This window comes from Salvelinus fontinalis, chromosome 27 (genome assembly GCF_029448725.1).
Source record: "Salvelinus fontinalis isolate EN_2023a chromosome 27, ASM2944872v1, whole genome shotgun sequence".
Lineage (NCBI taxonomy): Eukaryota > Metazoa > Chordata > Actinopteri > Salmoniformes > Salmonidae > Salvelinus > Salvelinus fontinalis.
In genome coordinates, this window is record NC_074691.1 from 11,280,009 (window position 1) to 11,302,855 (window position 22,847).

The 22,847-nt window shown below is 42.8% G+C and overlaps 1 protein-coding gene across 18 annotated transcripts in view; it reads right to left on the minus strand.

Annotated features, from left to right (window-relative positions):
* Positions 1-22,847, minus strand: part of LOC129825034 (receptor-type tyrosine-protein phosphatase kappa) — a 164,928-nt gene that overhangs the window by 51,228 nt on the left and 90,853 nt on the right. For all 18 annotated transcript variants that reach the window (XM_055884694.1, XM_055884698.1, XM_055884697.1 and 15 more), the window contains one exon: positions 13,983-14,276. In XM_055884694.1, coding sequence (XP_055740669.1) covers positions 13,983-14,276 — 294 coding nt within the window. The remainder of the gene's footprint in view (positions 1-13,982; positions 14,277-22,847) is intronic.

Sequence of the window (22,847 nt, forward strand, 5' to 3'; positions counted from 1 at the left end):
CTTCAAAGAGTATCTTAAATAATACCACCACACTAACTGTAAGTTGCTCTGGATAAGAGTGTCTGCTAAATGACTAAAATGTAAATGTAACAGAAATCCATGTAATGCTGAGGCATTGAATAGAGTGAATAGCATTGTGCCTTTTTTCAACCCAGTCTCTTTTGGATCACATTCACAGGTTTGGAAGAGCTAGCCTGCCCTGCCTGAGTCTGTCAACTTGAAATACCGGATTATGGTAAGCCGTTGCCATCGTCATATGTCTTCTGGTGTTAGGCCTCAAATCTTCCCCTCGTTGACAGGAAGTTCTTAATGGGTTTCCAAGAAACTGAGGGAACAGCCAAAAAACCTTTGGCTTCCACAAATAAACAGCATACAATCAATGAGATTATAATGCACTGGATTTAAGGCGGCTTGGGATAAGAGCTGAAATGTAAAGTTCTTTGGGTAACACCTCACCTGCTGTAACTAGCTACTGTGCTATGCTGTTGTGACTATTTGTGTCTACCGCGTCTCGTCCAATGTGCAAATATCAACTAGTTTCTATGATCGATAATGTCCACTGTAATACAGGCTGGCATTCTCTGAATCCCTTGTCAGCCCCTCTGTGTGAAGTCCACCTCGGACATACAGTCAATGACGATCCTAGAATTCTAGTCAACTGTCAGCCATATCCCACTTCGATGGAGAATGTCTGTTCCTGACCTCCACAAGCCTTTCTCCATTCAACTCCTCTGTCCATAAGCCTGTTGACAGTATCGCCGCTGAAATATGGCCCGATGGCTGTTTCTCATAATCAACCACATAGCCTATACTAGGTGTTAAATATCTCACCCTTCACTAACCATTAACTATTTTACCCACAAGATGCTAACATGTGGTCATGGTTTCAAATTTTAGTCTGCATGGTGTTTAAGATGTGGGCTGCTTTTAAAATAGATGTGTTGATCCCAAACTTGAGAATTAGAGGAGACTAATATATATTTTTTAATTTTACCCCCTTTTCTCCCCAATTTCGTAGTATCCAAGTGTTAGTAGTTAATATCTTGTCTCATCGCTACGGGAGAGACAAAGGTCGAAAGCCATGCGTCCTCCGAAACACAACCCAACCAAGCCGCACTGCTGCTTAACACAGCGCGCATCCAACCCGGAAGCCAGGCACACCAATGTGTCGGAGGAAACACTGTGCACCTGGCAACCTGGTTAGCGTGCACTGTGCCCGGCCCACCACAGGAGTCATTAGTGCGCGATGAGACAAGGATATCCCTACCGGCCAAACCCTCCCTAACCCGGACGACGCTAGGCCAATTGTGCATCGCCCCATGGACCTCCCGGTCGCGGCCGGCTGCGACAGAGCCTGGGCTCGAACCCAGAGTCTCTGGTGGCACAGCTAGCACTGCGATGCGGTGCCCTAGCACACTGCACCACCCGGGAGGCCGGAGACTAATCATTTTGTTGCCGCGCTGAGTGGTCACAATATTTCCTTTTCCTGCAATCAACCAATTTTCCTGTGTCAGTCATTTCCATCCCGGGCTTGCCACCATTCAGACTAACCTCCCAGTCCTTCCCAAACTTGATTATATTTCACCTTTTATTCTCCTCAGACAAGTACCAATAAATCACTTCTTCAGGAGGAGGAGAGAAACTCCTCATAGAAAATATAACAAAGGAATGGCGAGCATTGCCTGCGTCTGCCTCCCCCTGGGCCCGCTGAAAAAACGAATTCTCACTATTCCCAACGCTGTGTGTCACTCCAGTATCATATCAATTACCCACACAGTTACCACTAGCACTAGAGAAATTGTATTCAGCGAGAGGACGAATGTGATTTTCCTCCTTGTGATCTTCTGTACCGAACGAAGATTTTCAATTAAGAGTCAGCAGGGTTGACTCTGGATGGAGCTGGAAATAAGAGCATTATCTGCTGCTACACTTTCCGACATGGAAACTATGAGAGATCTAATGGAGTACATACCCTGTGATGTCGCAAGCGAGGCTTGTAGTAAGTAGCTTGATACACTAGAGGAAAAAGTGCTACTTAATTTTTGCATTTTAAATGACTTGAATTTCACAATACTATCTCTGGGAATCTGCATGTAGATTTCCAGCAGTGATGAATTAACTGTTTTTGAAATCACAAAAATACACTGAAACATTCAGCAAGACTCTTTCACATTCTGAATTGCCTCACATCAAAGAGCTGAGATTTCAGTGAACAACGTCCGTTTAGTGTGTGTGTGTAAATGTTGGAGGGGATATTCGGCATGCCACTGTGAAGTCATGGCCACATGTGTTTTGATTACAAGCACATCCCTTTTAGCGTGCGTCGGGCATACGACCTGACAAACCACACTACTGTGGATGTGAAATGTTTGTACATATCAAGTCACAGTGCCCAGCCATCCAGAACACAGCAGTCGCTAGACTCTCTACTTCCTAGTCACTGACAATTAATCTGACGGCTTCTGAGGAGGTTTACAGCCCCGGGACAAGCATAAAGCTGCTCTACTGCTGCTGTCACTTTCCATACACATTCCTCCTTCCACCCATTACGGAGAGCAGGTCCCTCTTTGACCGTCGCTGATAATGGGTGTAGTATAACAATAGCAGGTACAGTATGATCGTTAGCGGTGAAATATGAGGTCTATTCCTGAGCGAGGCAATGCCATTTCCACAGGAGGCTGCGTGATCCATACATCCCTATATAAAGAGTAGCACCACAAATCACAGGGAGAAAGGAGACAGATAAATCTGTAAAACAAGCCCAGGCACAGATTACCTAACTTTGGCAAGAGCAAAATGTCAAGGATGCATCTTTTTCTTTTTTGCCATCTTTTATTCATCTCAAATGTGATGGATTACAATCAGGTGCTAAGTACTACTGTATGAGATGCAGGGAGAACTAGTGTAGACTCACACTGTGCACTGTTGGGACTTCTATTTAGCAATCTTACCTCAGACAACCAAGTTCCAAGCAAGTAGTTAGTGCCTTATCTTACGGAGCATATTGATGTGGTAGGATATTAACCACTGCAGAATGGTAGATGTGAAGAGGATCATATACACTAGAATGGAAAGTCTATATTCCTGTGATCTTTAATTGTATTGAAATTGCAGCCGGTGCAGTCTGAGGAAGACCGAGTGGGAGAGAGCCAGAAGGGGGGGGGAGAGTGAGAAATGGCCCGGTACTAGAGTTAAAAAAGCCACACATTTGTCCAATTGCCTCGTTTTGAAATTCAAATTGCAGAGCCTGTAAGGAAGCTGATAAGCAGTCTAAAGGAGTAGTCAACACCCCCCCTAAGATATAGTACAGGTGGAGTATATGTAATGATGGAAAGGGAAACAAATATAATTAAGGATTAATGCAGAGTAATGGTTTATTAGGAAGGTCTAGGTAGTAAGGTTTTAGCATACTTGTGTTTTAAACACAGATAGGAGAAGATGTTCAACTGGTTCAGTAAAAAGGCTAGTAAATGGGAGAATCCATTGTGAGAATTGACTATATAAAATGTAAAGTATGGCTGAGGAGAACTCATTCAGTAATACACTATTCTGGCAACTGGTGTATCCCGCACATGTTTGCACAACATCATGGAGGTATTTCTTTTCCATGTTGTCATTCATTACTTTATGATTCAAATGGAAAGCGACATTGTGTTCATCACATCCGGAGTAATGCAAAGGATCATGTTTTTTGCCTCAACATAATGAGCAAAAGATGGGTGGCTGGATTACAAAAATCGACCAGAACCGAGCAACAAAAAAAAAAAGAGAAGGAATTTACATTTAAATAACATTTCCCTCTCACATACAGATAATGTGAGCAACTTCATAATGTTTGTTGAAAGGATCTGTGGTCCCACTGACGCTTCGTTGTGCATTCTGCAGAAGAAGCCTGGGCTAACTGTTGAACAAACATTAATCACCATCTCCTTTATCTGCTCTGCCCGGCCCAGCCTCCACAACACCGCCAAGCGTTCTGCTGTTAGGGAGGCCTCGGCACGCCGCGGGGTGCGCCACAGAGCCAAAGCCATCCCTTGCATTTCATTACTACCGCCTATTTAAAAGGCTTTAGCCTGGGAAGATGAGATAGTCGGGAAGGCTGCCGCAGGGCATTCCGGAAAATTGCTCAGAGTTATATATTTGTGGACGGCCACTCGTTGGTGGAATGACTTATTTCACAAGAATGAGTGATAACTCGCGGACATGCTATGTCAGAGAGGAAGAATAGAGCTGCCTTCTAGTTTAACTATTCAAAAAGAGGCTTTCTGAGGATAATGGCCTGTTATAATGGGCTTCCAAGGAAGAGTCTGTATAACCTATAATACAATTATTATATTGGCCGAGATATGAAAATATGTACGTGGTGAAAGTATAAGTAACAAAACAATACTTTCTTATTGTTGGAAAATACATATTTTCATTGAAATGTTAACTGTTTTTCTCTGGCAACCTGATCAATACCAAACAATTGTCTCGTGAGAACTGGTATTCACTAGCTCCTTTTGTGTGAATTGTTTGGTACAACATGTGAATAACAAAAGCACAAAAGCCTTCAAAAGTATACTGTTTAAGGCAAAGCAGACCCTGTTTCAGCACAAGGACAAACCCCATTTTCAATGAATTGCTTTCATTTAACTTACTCCTCAGAATTGATTTCAGTTATCCATGTTTTAAATAAATGCTGGGACCATGCTGAGGCCACGGTTTATTTTACAGATGAGCCCTGAATAACACAGTAAAACTGCAGGAGATTTGACCGTTATTCTGTTACCAAACTTTGCATCTGTACAGTTTTGCCAGTAAATGCGTTTGTCTAATTTTCAGTGGAAATTGTTCAAAGTAGTTATTATGCATAGAGTTGTATGGTTTGTTAACCACTTACACTCGTGGAAATTGGACTATATGGATAGGCCCAAATTTAAATGTTTCTAACAGAAGAACTATAAAAAGCATGTGTTAGTGCTACGTGATTAGTGCTTTTTGAGGTCGGTTCGGTTATTAAAAGGTAATCACGGTTTTCGGTTTTGATTTATATAAATGCTGTAACACAGAATAAAACAAAAGTCCCATGATGGTAGTGACTGCTCATTACTGCATTCTTTGCCTCTTCCGTAGTGGGCATAAGAGAGACCAGACAAGTAGATGCGCAATGGATTATGGTCATTGTAGTTAATTACCACATTTTATGCGCTAAACTAAGAATATTGGCCTGTGGGAAACTATAACTACATTGCACAGTTCAAACTGGATCAGATTTATCTCTGGAGAAACTGTGCAATGTGCGCATTGAGCTCACAGAAGAGAAAAAAACTAAATGGAATTCAAATAATTGAACCGACGTGGGTAAATTAGTTGTCAATAAATAAATACAAAAAAATAATCGCTCAGCACTATGCATGAACATGGTAGCAATTGAAAGACAACACTGGAGATTCAGGCCAAAGGTGAGGACAAAAACAAGACTGAATGCAAACATTACATTACATTTTACATTTACTGTACTTTTTAAAGGATTTGTGAATAACAATCTGAAAATACTCTGGATACATTCAGTAACATAAGAATATGAATTAACATTTTTGGGTAGATGCAAGATAATGAGAAATCTATTACAAGGGTTTGAGTGAGAGGTCTAACTGGTGTCTCCAAGTGGCCACAAACCTCTCTAAACAGTGTACAGTTCCTAAGTAATATCAATGCACTTTTATGACTAAAGGAAAGAGCCTTCTATTATAAGGTGTTTTTTTTGTTGCCATTGAGGATTTTTTCCTTTTTTGCTGCTTCACAATAGGACAAACACAGGCTCATTCTGTTCAGGACAACCCGGGGTATAAGGCATGTCATCCATGTAACTGTGGCTCAAACATAGCGATCATAAACGTTGATAGTGTAAATTACATTTACGTTTTCAATTATGGAAATGTGAAGTGCACATTTGGACTCACGGGTGTGTGGTTAGCTTGCATGACTTCAAAGCAATATTTATTATAATCCTCAAACATGTCATCTGTCAGAATACATCGACTCCTCTCGATTTACAGCGTTTCCCTCCACTCAGACAATGACACATGTGCAAACGTTGCCCAATTAGCAGGGGGGATGGGAGGATCTTATTGTCGCGCGCGGTGCTCAACTTTATAATGGCTGTCAGTCAAAACCCATACAGCGCTGTGAAATGGAGAACCTGAGCTCTGACATCATGTATAGCATGTTACTCTACAGCCACTGCGTTGCAATTTAGGCGCGTATCAATGACAATCTGCCATTTAACCCATAATAATAACAACATGCCATTGAGCAGGCGCTTTAATCCAAAGTGATTATTAGTCGTGTGCATACATTTTAAGTGTGGGTAGTCCCAGGAATCAAACTCACTATCTATTCGTAGCAAGCACCATGCTCTACCAACTGAGCTACAGAGGACTGTACAGTATACAGGAGCTGTGAGTGGAAAGAGCTACACTGTGAAAGCAATGGTTTTTGTTTGACATCCTTTTTAAATGGGCAATTCTGTTATCATGGAATTGCCCATTAGCTTCCTTTCGGAACAGGGAAGGCCAAGTGTGGGTCATGTGTTGACCGTGGCCTGCAGTCGAGGAGGCCTCTTCTCTGGACACAAATCATTGAGAGGGCACACACTTTAATCTAAAGAGGGCTACAGGTAAGGCCTTTGTTGGAATTAATGAATTGAATGTAGCCCTGCTCTCTGGGTAAAAACAAACAATCATTGGGAGGGAGAGTCACGACAGGTCAAAAGACAGAGCAAAGCTGACATCCTGTCAAATAGACATATCTCCCACTGGGCTTCTAGCCTGACTAACTCAATACTATATAGACTTTTTTTTGTTCAGCTCAGTCCCCATGTTCTTTCAGCTGTTGCATTATTTACCATTATCAATATGCACTATAATGGAGTTAGTCCTTCAATGTCGTCTAAAAGGCTGCTGGCCAGCTCTCAAAGACAGAGCAAAGTGTCTCCTTATTCCCCTGTGTTTTCCTCCCTGCACTTTGTTTATAATGAGAGTTCTCTGATTTACTGAAGCATTGCACACCATTGGGCTCAGCCCACATTCTGGCCAAATGGACGTGCTGCCCCTACTGGTGCTTAGGAGGCCACCTTCCACTGGCTCCTATACTGATTAGTTCCATTTGAAGACCCATCGGCCTCAGTGTCCCACTCTTCTGCTGTGTGGCACAGAATCATATAGGGCCAACTACGGAAAGACGCAGCTTTAGGTTCACGTAGTAGCATACAGGGTAGAATACACTATCTTCAATGGATGGGAAAGAGGGTAATGGATCCCAGAGGTCGAGTGAGGAGTTGAAGAAAAGAGAATGAAATGGATAAAAAGTTTGCTTGGGGTTCTCAGCAAAAAGAGAGTTTAATAAAAATGACACATTCAATTACTGGGCTGTGGGACTGGAGGGTAAATAACACGTGACCCACAGATTTGAACAATCTCACTCACTTATAGAGGCAAAAAGACACAAAAGAAATTAACTAGATTTTTATTCATTCAGAACATTGCCCCTAAGATAGAGCGTGGTCAACTCAAATAATGTTTTTTAATGCCCTGCACTATTACAGTTAATTATTTCTCGAGTCGGCAGAAATTGTGTCATGACACATTAAATCGATCTTAATTGATATGAATTGTTCCCCCTCCTAATCCCTTTTGCAATGCACGGTGTGGAATGAGACAGGACAAATTGCTTTGCTTTGTAAATATCCTCATTTATCATGATGAAATAAAAGCCGGCCTCCTTCCTATTGTAGAGTAAGCCTTCCTGTGTTTGCATCATTACTGAGAAGCACTGAGCAGCCACACAATTAATAATAATCCACATAAAGTCAAAATGGTTTGTGAGGCAGCGGTAAAAAACACAACAAATACCAAACACTCCCTTCCAGTCACAAGGCAGGATTTCTCAGAGGCGCTCGTGATTAAAAATGGAGCAAACAAACAAACGAGAGGATTTATAGAGAGAAGATTCCCCAGCAGTGTTGCCTTAATTGAGAACACTGGCCAGGGGACTTGGTAGAGAGAGGCTTGAGAGGAAGAGCGGTGCCTGGGAGCAGAAAACATTACCATCCACCACCTCTGCTCTGACAGTGAGTCCTATTGACAAAAAGCTGGACCTGTTTTTGTGCCAAGCCTAGGTTATGTATGGTATGAAATATTAGCTGTAACATGAGAGGAACAAAACAGAAGGTAAACTCGATTTACCACCCATGCCAAACAGGGTGCATTTAAATAATACATCAGAGTCCATGCTTCAGCAGTCCTGTGTGGCTTGTCAGCGTCTGGAACACCATTCCTTATGATTCATCCTCATCCCGCGCAGCTTCCCATTTCTCCGACTCCCACGAAAGAGTAATGCCAGGGCTAGCGCGGGAGACTCTCGAAGCGCCTGAGGTAACGAAAGTAATATACCAACTCCATGTCCCCTGCCATTCACTGCTTGACAGTCATTTATGTTATCAACCATTCAAACTCATTTGGCAGTGGAATGCATTTCTGCTCCCCCTTGAATCCATCATAATATGATATTCCAGTAGGGAGTCATACTAATAGATGCTGTGCTCCAACACGTCTTTCAGAGCAGGGGTTCCCAAAAATGTTCACTCAAGCCCCCCCCCCGTCCCCCCCCCCTGCCACATCTATTTCTATGGGCACAAGCACTGTTGATGACACAAACTGTTCACACCCCTCTTGTTGGCTGAGAGAATGTTTTGCAGGTTTGAAGCTTATTTCCTGCAATTCTACAGATTATGTCATTGGTTACAGAGAAAGTTTTGCAGTTTTAAAGCCAATTTTCTTGCAATTCTATACATTTTGCCATGTCTATTGTGTATTCATGTGATATTTGAGTGACTCGGACATTACTACAAAATCGATGGGATAAAAAAGCTAGCTAAAAAACATTAGCTGACATGGGCTAGTTGATCGGGACATTTTTGACAAGTTATAAATGTCTCTCGAAGTGATGCAACGACTGACATCACAAGAGGAAACTGATGATGCCACTACCCAATTTCGAAATTGCACCTTGTGCATTCTACTACTACAACTTTCAAGAGTAAGTTGAAGCCGGACTGCGTTGCCTACGGGGCCCGCCCCACAGTTTGGGAACCACTGCTCTAGAGGACGATCACAACTGTGACTGCTACCAGGACTACTGATATAATGACTACTGCTACTATTACTAGTGTAGTACAACAGCTAACATTCCACACACAGTGGGTCTCACTCTTTCTCTCCCTCACATTCTGATAGTGTGCATTTATGATCAAAATCTCAGCTTTTCATGCCTTTCAGTAATTATGGGGTATTTTGGAGGATAATACTGTTTGAAAGTTCCCCCTGACCCATGGACAACCCCACCATAACTGGTGTCAGTCTCACTACAGGCAAAGTCATGGGCAACAGATTAGCAAATGTCACAGGAATTCATCCTTGAAGAAACACTAGTCCCTCTGAGGTAGGTCAGTAGTAGCATGTATAGTTGTGTGAGAGGTTTTTTCAAACGTGTCAAGTGGAGAGTACAGACTGAGTACCCAAATCAATAGTATGAATCCCAGTGTACTAGGATGTTAATAACATCGATGGGGGCCATAATCACCATGATTGTTTACCACTTTCCTATGCAGGAGGAAGAAACAATCACCCGTACAGGGGGAAAAAACACATCTCTAGTGCTTTCAGGGTCTTTAAAATGAATGCAGAACTCAAAGAATTAGACCCCTAAATAGTATTTCTGGCTGCAGGGCCCAATCAAAATCAATATGTAAGACTGAGCATTGATCATGTGTGGAAAGTCAATGTGCATATGCGAGTGGAGGGGTGGAGACCTGTGTGTTTGCACCTGAGAGGAAATAGTCCTCACCGCATCACTAAACACGCCCGTTGTGTTCGGATGGTTTGTCTTGAGACTCCTAATCGCCGGTCCCTTCGGCGTTCAGCAAATAGATGGCAACAATTAGTGATAGCATACACCAAATCAAACACCTTGGCAACACATTAGCGAAAAGTGGAAGAAATCCTGACCCGAATGCATTCCTTTCAGTACCACAGGACAGGTTGAACTGTTGACCTTGGCGCTACTTAGGTTGTTATTGGATCGACTGTTCATCTGAAGGGCTGCCGGTGATTTCATTGAAATTGCCTCAATAAAAGGCCTGCCACTGCAAATGTCAGCCCAGAGAGGTCATTCAGAAGTAATCAGTATACCTTTTTTCTGTGTAATCAGCAATGTGATGGTCAGCCGCTCGTGGTTCTCTATTACCTTCACTAATTGGAATGGTGTCTTGGCACGAGTGCGACGTCCTGACTCTCACACTGACTGAGTGGTCCTGAAACATCTCCCTGATAGACAGGCCTCTGTTCTGTTTGTCAGTCAAAGGAAACCTGACATTACTGGACAGTGGATACATCAGCCTCAGCTCAACCTCGACATGGGATTCTTCCCAAATGACACCCTATTCCCTTTTTAGTGCAATTACCTTTCAACAGGGCCCATAGGACTGTAATAGGTTGCCATTTGGGACACATATGGCTACGTTTGCTCCATCCCAATGCTCTTCAACATTAAGGGTGATATTACTAAAGCCCATGCAGGACTACTCTGTCTGGAGGAGCGAGGCTAAAGTATATGGCCGAGGACCAAGTGCAGTGCTAGCTACTTCTGCAGAGTTAATTGCTTTTTGAACTGGCTTCAAGAGCTTATCCTAGCCTGTGATGCTCTGAAAGCACAACATGTTCAGACGTGTAGAACTATTAAAACCAATCAGGTCGGTTACAGATGGCAAAAGGCGTTTGTCGCGCGACTTGAGGTGCTCGTAGAAATGCATGAGTACAGGCGAATCAAAGCCGTATGGCGCACTAAGAGCATTAATTTTCCCTGCCTGTATGTCATGCAGGAAACGGTTCTAGTGCAAGTGTCAGCTTAACAACTCTACTACTTCCTCTCCAGTCAATACGGTGTTTCCTGTTTGAATTTAAAAGGCGACAACATTTCAACACTCTCCGGTAAAACCCCTACTGGGCATTAGGAACCGAGCGGTCTGTTCATTTCATTATACGAGATCTAATTTCCAGCTGAGGAGTTTTTGAGCAGGCAGTGGTATGGAAAAAACTTTAGGTTCTTGGAGCATAGAGTGCAGAGGACTGCTGAATCTATCCTTTCAATAGGAAACCGGTCCAAATGAAGCCTCTGCTCATTTTACCAGACATGGGACACATATTGAGTAATGATGAAATGAAATCTCCAGTTGAATGTAGCCTTTAATGATGTTTTACTCATCAATTCTGCTTGTAGGAGGTGTCGCTTGGCTAGCTGAAGAGAGAGGTCTTGATGAGACCAACAGTCCTCCATGTTGTCTCACTATCGTGTGGGTGAGTGGTTTGTCTCGACGGTGATGAAAGAAAACCCTTCCCGTGGGAAAGCAGACCTGCTCTGTCTCTCTTTCACTATATTTTCTCTCCTCTCTAACCCTCAGTCCCAGTCTGCTGTCTGCTGGTAGGTAACCAGTCCAATAGGGCTCAGGTGGCAGACAGTGAGCGGCCTGCCTGGCTATTCCAGCAGCACCGTGTCATGTGCTTCCCTCAGGAAATCTGAGACACTTACACAATAGTACAGTTCTTCCACAATCGTGCCACACCTATTCACACACACATACATCCAACTTGAAAGGAAACAGCGAAGAAGATCGTTTCCAATGCTTTCTTTTCTCTTCTTGGCAGTGTTTATGGCAGGAAATGGGGGACTTAAGGCAGAGTCTACGTGGTCTGAAGCAGGCGGGGGAAATGAAGCACAGCTGGGAACCATGGTGGTGCATGACATCTATTTAATGTGCAGACGACAAAGTGACAACATGGTAGGAATGCCATCACCGTAATATGAACCAGACACTAATGGACCCACCTCTTTTCCCAGTACAACAATACTATTACACAAAATGGTGGGGAAAGAGAAATATATGGAACGTGAATTCTATGCAGCAATAAATGGTGGCAGTAACATGCACCAGCAAATATTAGCTTTCATTCCCCGGCCTCCCGGCCGTTTATTTCTTTGTTATTTAACAGTGAAGCATGAGGAAATGATCAATACGTTATTTTTCTGAAATGGCAGGACATTTGTAAGAAGTAAATTATATAGGGAGCATGCAAAAAAATATATAAATACAAATACAAAACGCAAACTCTCTGGAGAGAGGCGCCCTGAGGATTTTCATAATGCGTTCGCTCACCCTGCAAATCAGGAAATGTGACATTGACTAGTCTGCGAGCCACCCCGCCTCTCTGCTACCCAGGAGCCCTTATCCTAATAGTAATGTACTGGTAGTGAAAATAACCTGAAGTTCACAGGATAAAGGTTAAACAATACGAGAGGAAGTTGATTTTGTTTGTGTAGGAGAACACATACATAAGAAATCTCTGAGCACTGTTTGTAATTCCTGGCCTGCACTTGTTCATGGCACCCGTTCCGGGATGGGGAGGAAGATGCTCAGATGCTTAATATTTGCATTTTAGATACAAAGCAAGGATATCCCGCTTCCTCTGTCACGTAAGACACACGCTATCTGATTGTGACCCGTGATGCTACTGTGGGAGAACATCCCTAATGACTTCTTACAATTATTTTATGTTGTCATTCAACTTGATTCCAGGTATAGAAGCTGTGAAACACATAAGCGGAAATGATCCATGCTACGATGCCATAAAATTCTTACTGAAGATAAACTAATAATCTCAAAAGGAATCTAGGGGAAGTGTAGTCTAGCATAAAAGTGTCTGTCATACATACAGGATATACTTAAAAAAAAAAACGAATGTCAAAGATTTTAATTTAGGCTGCCTCTTTAAGCCCAGTTATCAAAACGTGTCCGCTGAGACCATAGCCATATCACAACTTCTATTTACACAGATGCCTGGTGCCTACATCTCTCAAATTGACTTCCTAATCACCGAGGATTCCTTTTGCTGTGGATGTCAGGGTCTAAACACCAAAATATGAAACTGGGAAAAAAATCCTTATGCATTTTGCCAGGTGGGAGCGTGCAGTGAGATGTAGGACAAACTAAGAGGAAGATATTGATATATACGCTTTCTGTATTGCCACAAACATATAATGCGTTCCTGCCATTTCCGTTCCTGCCAATTCCATGGGCAGCACATAATTCAATGATATGATTGGCTATGATGGATGAAAGCAGTGACATAGAGTAGGCATCTCCTCCTGAGCAGACTACAAGGGCTGTACCTGGACTATGTCCCCTGGAAAACCTCACTCCACAACCTGACAGTAGCCAAGAGGAAACACAAAACTACAGAGAGTCCCCACTCTGAATGTCAATCTGGGAATACAGCTGGTCTATTCACATCTGAGGGTGAGGCATGGGAATAGATGGATAGTGTCTCAGGCTGATGGAAAGGCAATGCCCAGAGTAATGAAACACTGCATACATTCTGCATTATTCTTAATAACCACTTTCCATCTTCAGATTCCTTCTCCGTACACAAACGCTCCACTACGTGCTCCCCCATAAAACTTCTGTATATAGTCCCCGCCTTGTTGATATGCTGTTTAATGCAGATGCCATGGCAACCCAGGACTGTGTATCACGCCGCCTTACAGAAATGAATGAGAATTCCTTCCTCAGGTTTGTCATCCACGGACCCCAGGGTAAATACTGGCAAGGTTCGTTCTGAAAAGCATGCTAGTTTATTTCCTTAGAAACACCCTCACCCCCGACATCTGAAAAGAACTCTTAGTGAGTGACGGCCATGACACTACCTCTACCAGGAACCTTGTTTATTTTCCCTGGCTTTTCCAATTATGTTTTCTAAGAGCGCCCAAGGCAATTATCAGTATGCAAATATCACAGAGCAGTGGAACGCAGAGAGAGGCAACAGGGAGCAAAAAAGAGAAAATTAAAAACAACGTCGAGAAAAGGAAGGATGGAGAAGGAGACTTACCGGCACACTTGGTCCTGGTGATGAGAGGAGGTCCAGACTGGCCGGTGCCACCCTCCCCTGGTCTGGTGAGCAGCACACGGATCTCGTACTCTGTGTCTGGGTCCAGGTGCCACAGCTTGTAGTTAGGGGAGTTGACAGCATGGGTCTCTATCCAGCTCCCTGATGTCATACGATACTCCACCTCCTTCAGAATGATAGGGCCGTCACCGAATATGGAGTTGGCATTGAGCTGGATCAGAAGGTAGGTGGGCCCAACACCCAGCAGCTGAGGGGGTGCGATAGGCCGCGGGGGTTCTGGAGGAGACAGGAGGGAAACAGAGAATATGGTTTAGCACAGCATACATCAAGGCATTTCAATTAGGGACATTATCTATTTTTGGCAAAAGCTTTCAATGTCTGTGTTTTATTGCAGACGACATAGTATCTATTCAATCAGAAGTATCCAACTAAAAGGTCTGGATAACAAAAAATGTTATGACCCATTTGGACTCTCCTTTCCAAATCCATAATCAATCTAATGAGATTTGTGTCATCGTCATACACCCAATGAATTCAACAGCAAGAAGTTCAAGTTAGAATGGGGTCCGGGGGCACCGAACTATCAAACACTCTCAGACCAACCAGATGGTTCCACTTCCAGTCAGTCTGGAATCTCTGCTTCTAGCTCCTGAGCAACTTTGCAGTATTTTGTTTTTTTGTGTAATATTTCTTACAAGCATTTCGCTAGCGTCTGCTAAACATGTATATGTGACCAATAAAATGTGATTTGATAAGGAGACATAAGGACAGAACGTTGTTTATCACACTCAGATGAGGTTGGTCTCTGGCTCTGCACATCATGCAGGCCTCTTCTTTTCCCTCTTCTCTCTCTTTTCTCCCAGGCCAGATGGCTGTCGGCCGACTCATTTGTTGAAGCTAATTCAACAGCAGTGGCAATACTCAGAGATCACATTAAGTCCAATCTGATAGGTGCTGGTGCTAGCCCCTCCTGCCCATATCATCTTCGTGAACACACGTTACCATCACAAAGTCAGCTATTCAACATTCTGCCTGCAGTACATTTTATTCATGTCCACCTGTTTACCTTCCACTTAATCATCTGTTTATCAAAAACTGTGGTACATGTACACTGAGTATACCAAACATTAGGAACACCTTTTTAATATTGAGTTGCACTCCCCACAGCATGACGCTCCCAACACCATACTTCAATGTAGGGATGGTGGCAGGTTTCCTCCAGACATGACGCTTGGCATTCAGGCCAAAGAGTTACATTTTGGTTTCATCAGACCAGAGAATATTGTTTCTCATGTTCTGAGAGTCCTTTTAGGTTCCTTTTGGCAAATTCCAAGCGGGCTGTCATGTGCCTTTTACTGAGGAGTGGCTTCCGTCTGGCCACTCTACCATAAAGGCCTGATTGGTGGAGTGCTGCAGAGATGGTTGTCCTTCCGAAAGGTTCTCCCATCTCCACAGAGGAACTCTGTCCGGGACGGCCAGCTCTAGTAAGAGTTGGGGTGGTTCCAAACTTCTTCCATTTAAGAATGATGGAGACCACTGTGTTCTTGGGGACCTTTAATGATGCAGACATTTTTGGTAACCTTCCCCAGATCTGTGCCTTGACACAATCCTGTCTCAGAGCTCTACGAACAATTCCTTCAAACTCATGGCTTGGTTTTTGCTCTGACATGCACTGTCAACTGTGGGACGTTATATAATATAGACAGGTGTGTGCCTTTCCAAATCATGTCCAATCAATTGAATTTACCACAGGTGGACTCCAATCAAGTTATAGAAACATGTCATGGATGATCAATGGAAACAGGATGCACCTAATCTCAATTTCGAGTCTCATAGCAAAGGGTCTGAATACTTATTTACATAAGGTATCTGTTTCTTATTTTTAATACATTTAAAAACATTTTTTTTAAATGATAGTTTTTTGGTTTGTCATTATGGGGTATTGTGTGTAGACTGATGAGGGAAAAAATCATATAACAAAAATGTGGAAAAAGTCAAGGGGTTTGAATACCTTCCGAAGGCACTGTATATTTTTCCATCTGTATGCATATTTCAAGACATGGCATATGAGGGTGAAGTGAGATACCCGATGAGTTGGACAATACTTTTCACATCAATCATCTTGAAAAAATTTAAACTTAACTGGAAACCAACCAATCCTCCATCGATTACACAATGGAAAGGTCAAATGTTGAAAGTGCGTGGGCGACGGAGACAAACAAAATGGTGGAGTTTGAGGCCATGTGGCAGAGAGTGATGCGAGCGCTGGAGATGGGGGTGTGAACAGGTGTGATGTCATTGATGTTTGTGTGCATTTGTATGCTGTCGTTTGGATGTGTATGTTTTTGTATTGTTTAAAAAATATATATATACAGTACCAGTCAAAAGGTTGGACACCTACTCATTCAAGGGTTTTTCTTATTTTTTTTTTTACTATTTTCTACATTGTAGAATAACAGTGAAGACATCAAAACTAGGAAATAACACATATGGAATCATGTAGTAACCAAAAAAGTGCTAAACAAATGAAAATATATTTTAGATTCTTCAAAGTAGCCACCCTTTGCATTGATGACAGCTTTGCACACTCTTAGCTTTCTCTCAACCAGCTTCACCTGGAACGCTTTTCCAACAAGGAGTTCCCACATATGCTGAGTACTTGTTGGCTGCTTTTCCTTCACTCTGCGGTCCAACTCATCCCAAACCATCTCAATTGGATGGAGGTCGGGTGATTGTGGAGGTCAGGTCATCTGATGCAGCACTCCATCAATCTCCTTCTTGGTCAAATAACCCTTACACAGCCTGGAGGTGTTTTGGGTCATTGTCCTGTTGAAAAATAAATGATAGTCCCACTAAGCGCAAACCAGATGGGATGGAGTATCGCTGCAGAATGCTGTGGTAGCCATGCTGGTTAAGTGTGCCTTGAATTATAAATAAATCATTGACAGTGTCACCAGCAAAACATCCCCACACCATCACGCCTCCTTCTCTATGCTTCAGGGTGGGAACCACACATGCAGAGATAATCTGTTCACGTACTCTGCGTCTCACAAATACATTGGAACCAAAAATCTCAAATTTGGACTCATCAGACCAAAGGACAGATTTCCACCGGTCTAACATCCATTTCTCGTGTTTCTTGGCCCAAGCAAGTCTCTTCTTATTATTTGTGTCCTTTAGCAGTGGTTTCTTTGCAGAAATTTGACCATGAATGCCTGATTCACACAGTCTTCTCTGAATAGTTGATGTCGAGATGTGACTGTCACTTGAATTCTGTGAAGCATTTATTTGGTTTGCATTCTGAGGTGCAGTTAACTCTAATGAACTTATCCTCTGCAGCAGAGGTAACTCTGGGTCATCCTTTCCTATGGCGGTCCTCCTGAGAGCCAGTTTCATCATAGCGCTTGATGGTTTTTGTGACTGCACTTGTGTAACGGATGTGAAATGGCTAGCTAGTTAGCGGGTACGCGCTAGTAGCATTTCAATCAGTTACGTCACTTGCTCTGAGACTTAAGTAGTGTTGCCCCTTGCTCTGCAAGGGCCGTGGCCTTTGTGGAGCGATGGGTAACGATGCTTCGTGGGCGACCGTTGTTGATGTGTGCAGAAGGTCCCTGGTTCGCGCCCGTGTTGGGGCGAGGGGACGGTTTAAAGTTACAACTGTTACACTTGCACTTTCAAAGTTCTTGAAATTTTCCGCATTGACTGACCTTCATGTCTTAAAGTAATGATGGACTGTCGTTCTTGCCATTATATTGACTTGGTCTTTTACCCAATAGGGCTATCTTCTGTATACCACCCCTACCTTGCCACAACACAACACAACACAACACAACGGATTGGCTCAAATCCATTAAGAAAGAAAGAAATTCCACAAATTAACTTTTAACAAGGCACACCTGTTAATTGAAATGCATTCCAGGTGACTACCGCATGAAGCTGGTTGAGAGAATGCAATGTAGAAAATAGTAAAAAATAAAGTATAACCCTGGAATGAGTAGGTGTCCATACTTTTGAATGGTACTGTATATAGAATATATATATGTTCCTTTATTATTTTCCTCTAACCCTACCACCCCTCCCCTAGTTGGTGTAAACTAATGAACAATGACGCTTAGGCTTTTACTTTCAGCTTATACATACTATATACATTTTACGGACACAGTATATTTTACAATAGTTATTTTTTGTTAGTTTTTAGTCCAAGCCTTCAGCTACCCTCAACCCCTCCCATTGACCTCTGAAGACCATCCAGATTTCTATTTGCCATATTTTGTAACTGTGCTTTGAAGTTTCACAAAGGTTCTGAACCTTTCTATTATCATAGTTTCAACAGATTGTAAATTAAAGATTTTTTTTTGCTAAGAGTATTATTAATCGATTGACTATGACTTTCTAAAGCACCCAGCAGCGCTATTTGCAGAGTTAGCTCCAGTTAAATCTTGCAATTCTTCAGCCATCCCTGAACTTGTGACCAAAAACAAGCTACATATGCACAGTAACAAAACAGATGATCTAATGCTGGCCCATGTTGACTCCAACGCTTCCCACAGTTGTGTCAAATTGGTTGGGTGTCCTTTGGGTTGTGGACCATTCTTGATTCACACAGGAAACTGTTGAGCATGAAAAACCAAGCAGCGTTGCAGTTCTGGACACAATCCTCTGAATGGCACGCACACACATTCCATGTGTTAAAAATCCTTCTTTAACCCGTCTCCTCCCCTTCATCTACACTGATTTGAAGTGGATTTAACAAGTGACATCAATAAGGGATCATAGACTGACCAGGTGATTCCAGGTAAAAGCTATGTCGTGGAATGAGTTTGTATACTCAGTGTAGAAATAGCGCTTACACTGAGTCATAAACACGGAATCCAGTGCTTTGATTCAGACTGAAATGTGGACCAAATTTGGCTCGTAGGGCCCCCATCTGACGTGACCCATGCTTTTGTCTGTTGAACTTAACAATTATCTACAAAAAGGACCTGGTTAGTGTTTAGCCCTGCAGGGCATACAAATATACATTGTGTTCATGAGACACATTGTTATTTGCTTGAATTAAGCCCCAACAGAAGACCATAAATTAGAAAGTAATTGTTTAGCTCTTTTGCATTATTTATACCCAGGTGGACGTAGCTCTATAATAAGCTAGTGAATCGTGTATGGCGGTGATGGTGGTATAACGTCCCAGAAGTGCTCTCTTTGTGGAACACACAATGCCTGAACCCAGGACACTCCCCTGTAGAGAGGTCCCAGGAGTTTTGAATTGTGTTTGCATCCTGGTTGTCTACGCCAATTCATCTCTCTCTGTCTCATTAGTTGTGCATGAGACGCGTGCTGCAAAAATTATTGGGCTGCGCCGAAAAATCGAATTTCTCATAATTCAATAAGATAAGAGCATTTGAAATGGACACAACTACTGTGGCCTACCGTACTAGTGCCAGAAAGCATATACGAAAAGCAGAAAGCATATATGAAAAGCAGAAAGCATATATGAAAAGCAGAAAGCATATATGAAAAGCAGAAAGCATATATGAAAAGCAGAAAGCATATACGAAAAGCAGAAAGCATATATGAAAAGCAGAAAGCATATATGAAAAACAGAAAGCATATATGAAAAGCAGAAAGCATATATGAAAAGCAGAAAGCATATACGAAAAGCAGAACGCACATACGAAAAGCAGAAAGCACATATGAAAAGCAGAAAGCACATATGAAAAACAGAAAGCATATATGAAAAGCAGAAAGCATATATGAAAAGCAGAAAGCATATATGAAAAGCAGAAAGCATATACGAAAAGCAGAAAGCATATATGAAAAGCAGAAAGCATATACGAAAAGCAGAAAGCATATATGAAAAGCAGAAAGCATATACGAAAAGCAGAAAGCATATATGAAAAGCAGAAAGCATATATGAAAAACAGAAAGCATATATGAAAAGCAGAAAGCATATATGAAAAGCAGAAAGCATATATGAAAATGCATGTTACATGTATATTTTTACTTTTCCCTTAAAGGTCACCAGAAATGTGTCTGTGTATTTCCTGTATGTTTGAATTCCTGAAATCCTCTTTCCAGGTAAATACATTGGGTCAAAATACTGGATTGCTTATAGACTCCAACTAAAACGAACCAGAAGCATCTTCACAATTGATTTAATCAAAACAATTCATTATTGAAACCACTGATGTTTATTAGAAGTCGTTTTCCAGGAAAACGAACCAACGCCATCAACGGAAAAAAATAGAACGGGGAAAAAAGCGATTTAAATGCAGAGGCAATTGCCAATCTAATTTGTACTTGTACCTGTAGGCGAGGACCGTTCTCATTTCATTAAGACGTTTGGAGGAAACGGCGTAAACATAACAGAGAAGGTCTGGAGTAAATGACACCCAAAATGGCTTCTTTCAACTGAAAAACTATAAATACGCTTGCAATAAAATGCACAGTAGCATGCATGCAGAAGGCTTTAGCAAGCAGGCATTTTAACAGCCTTCCATGACAGGTACTAGGCAGGCAGGCTGACTGACTCTCCCCATTTAGGGCTTCATAACGGTGGCAGGATGATAGTAACAGTAGGACTGAGCAGGTAGATAGTGGCGGGCGGGCAGAGGGGGGAGGGAGATGATGATGAATCTTTCATCATCTAATATTGCTTCTTCCCCAGCAGCCCATCCATCACATGTGGGGTGACAGTGTGGAATGATATCGCAGAGCCCTCGCATTACTGCTCCTTGAACCTTGTTTCATCCATCTCTCATCCTTCAGCAGGCCGCGCCGCTAAACATCAGCCGTGCCGTCGCACAACTTAGGCTACTGACTGGCCAGCCTGCAGCTCTGCTCTGACCCAGCCCCAAGCATCCACAGCCCCGGAGCCATTCTAATAGTAATTGATTTTCATTTATTGCCGATGCAGTCGACAATCTCCAAGGCAGTAGCTTGATCAAAAAAATGGGGGGAGGAGGAGAAGGAGGAGCAGGGTAGGGGGAGGAAGGGGAGTGAGAAAAGAAAGGAGAGATGTATAGAAAGAGAAAAAAACGAGTGTGCTGCAGCAACTTCATTTTGTGCGGGAGGAAACGTTCACGTCCGCTCTGGCTTATTTTGAAGTTAATGATAAGCTCCGAGGCAAAAGATGACAGCGACTAGGCAGGCCTTGAAACAGCAAAGTGCACGCAGCAATCTACAGCTGACTGATGGCATTACAAGACGCAAAGGAGTGATCCCTTCCTCCACCTGTCTCCCCCACTTTACTTCCAGCATGTAGACACTGTTTGAGCTGATGGTATTAGACTATCATCTACAAGGTGACACAATCATTCTGCCTCTTAAAAACCTGTGGTTAAGAAGCAAACAGTCCACAGACTGCTTGGAGTTCATTTCAGGTTAAATTTGCACACCACAAAATTACATTCTAAACCAATATTGTTAAAATTTGTTTTTTGTTCCCCTGTGCATTGGAATCAACCCAGTTCCATATTCATATATGTGTTGACGCGTTTCTCTTTTCTTGTGTGCCTTCCAAGTTCTTCCTTTGGCATCATTATGAGGCTTCATCAGAGTTTAACAATCTCTCTTTGAGCCTGGGATTGTCAAGCAGGAACCTTTCTTCAGTGGGGGAAGAGCTGGCAGGTACTGAGTTTAAATCTACTTTTAAGCAGAAAATATCTCCCAGCTTGCTCCTCAGCTGACAGTCGTGTCTGCCACCAATCAGCCAGTTTGTTTACGGCAGGGTGGCACACTGGCCCCCACACGCACACCCCGGGGGAGATGACAGCACACACTGTCTACACAACAGTCAGAGTGTACACACACAATTGTGCATACATTCACATGCACAAGACAACATACTAGAACCTTTTAGATGAGGCACATATTCCCATGGATTCCTAATCATAAAGCCTTGGATAAGAAATACAATTGAAATACCATGTTGAGAATTGCACCTAAGGTCAACTCCGAAGTCTTTCAATAAGCCCGTAAGAAACATCTCACAATCAAAGCCGTTAACGGGCTGCTTTTCCTTTGATTTGTTAAAGCGGAGCGCACCAGGCATGTTTGTTGTCGGCCCTGTTCCAATGAGCAGTATTGTCAATAAAGTTTTGTTTCTACTAGCAAGGGGGCAACATCATTACTCAAAGAACGCTGGGAGCTGCGCAAACCTCATGACGAAGTGAATTGTGTTCCGCTTGGTGTTGTTTCCCTCACCGCTGGGGGACACATAGATCAATAGTTCTTCGGTGAAAGGAATTTGCCACTTAAATTTTCATTTGTTACAAAGCGGACCAAAATTGCCGGCAGCATCCTCTGTCACTTCGGTTTTGGCAGAGGACCCACTAATAAACTGTTACCCTTAGGCCATAATCGACAACGGGCAACTCCTTGCCAGCTCTCATTATGGGCTGCCTGTATCAATGGCCCCAAAATTTCCTTTAAAATTACCATCTTTCGGATTGCTGTAGCAGGATGTCAGTTTTCAAGCGCCAGTGAGATATCGGACCTGTCAGTGCAGTTAATGTTCAACTCCCTTCTAACACCAGGGTTCTGGGGCCCTCTGGCCTGCGCTAACAATAGGATTTGCTTTACTGATGCAAGAAAACTGTCCCTCCCTTCCTCTGGGTTGGGAGCAGAGGTAGGAGCTGGGAAGATGCTACGATTGTCTGTATTAATTCTCTGTGTGGCTGGAGATATGCAGAGCAGCTCAGAGAGAGAAGTCTGCTGATTTGCGAGGTGTCTGTTGAAGCATGGCCCGTCGCCAAGCCTTTCTGCGCTCTCCACTGACCCCATCTGAGAAGCATTCCCACAAGCAGACTTCACACATCATGACATGAGAACTTGTGTATTTATTTTCCC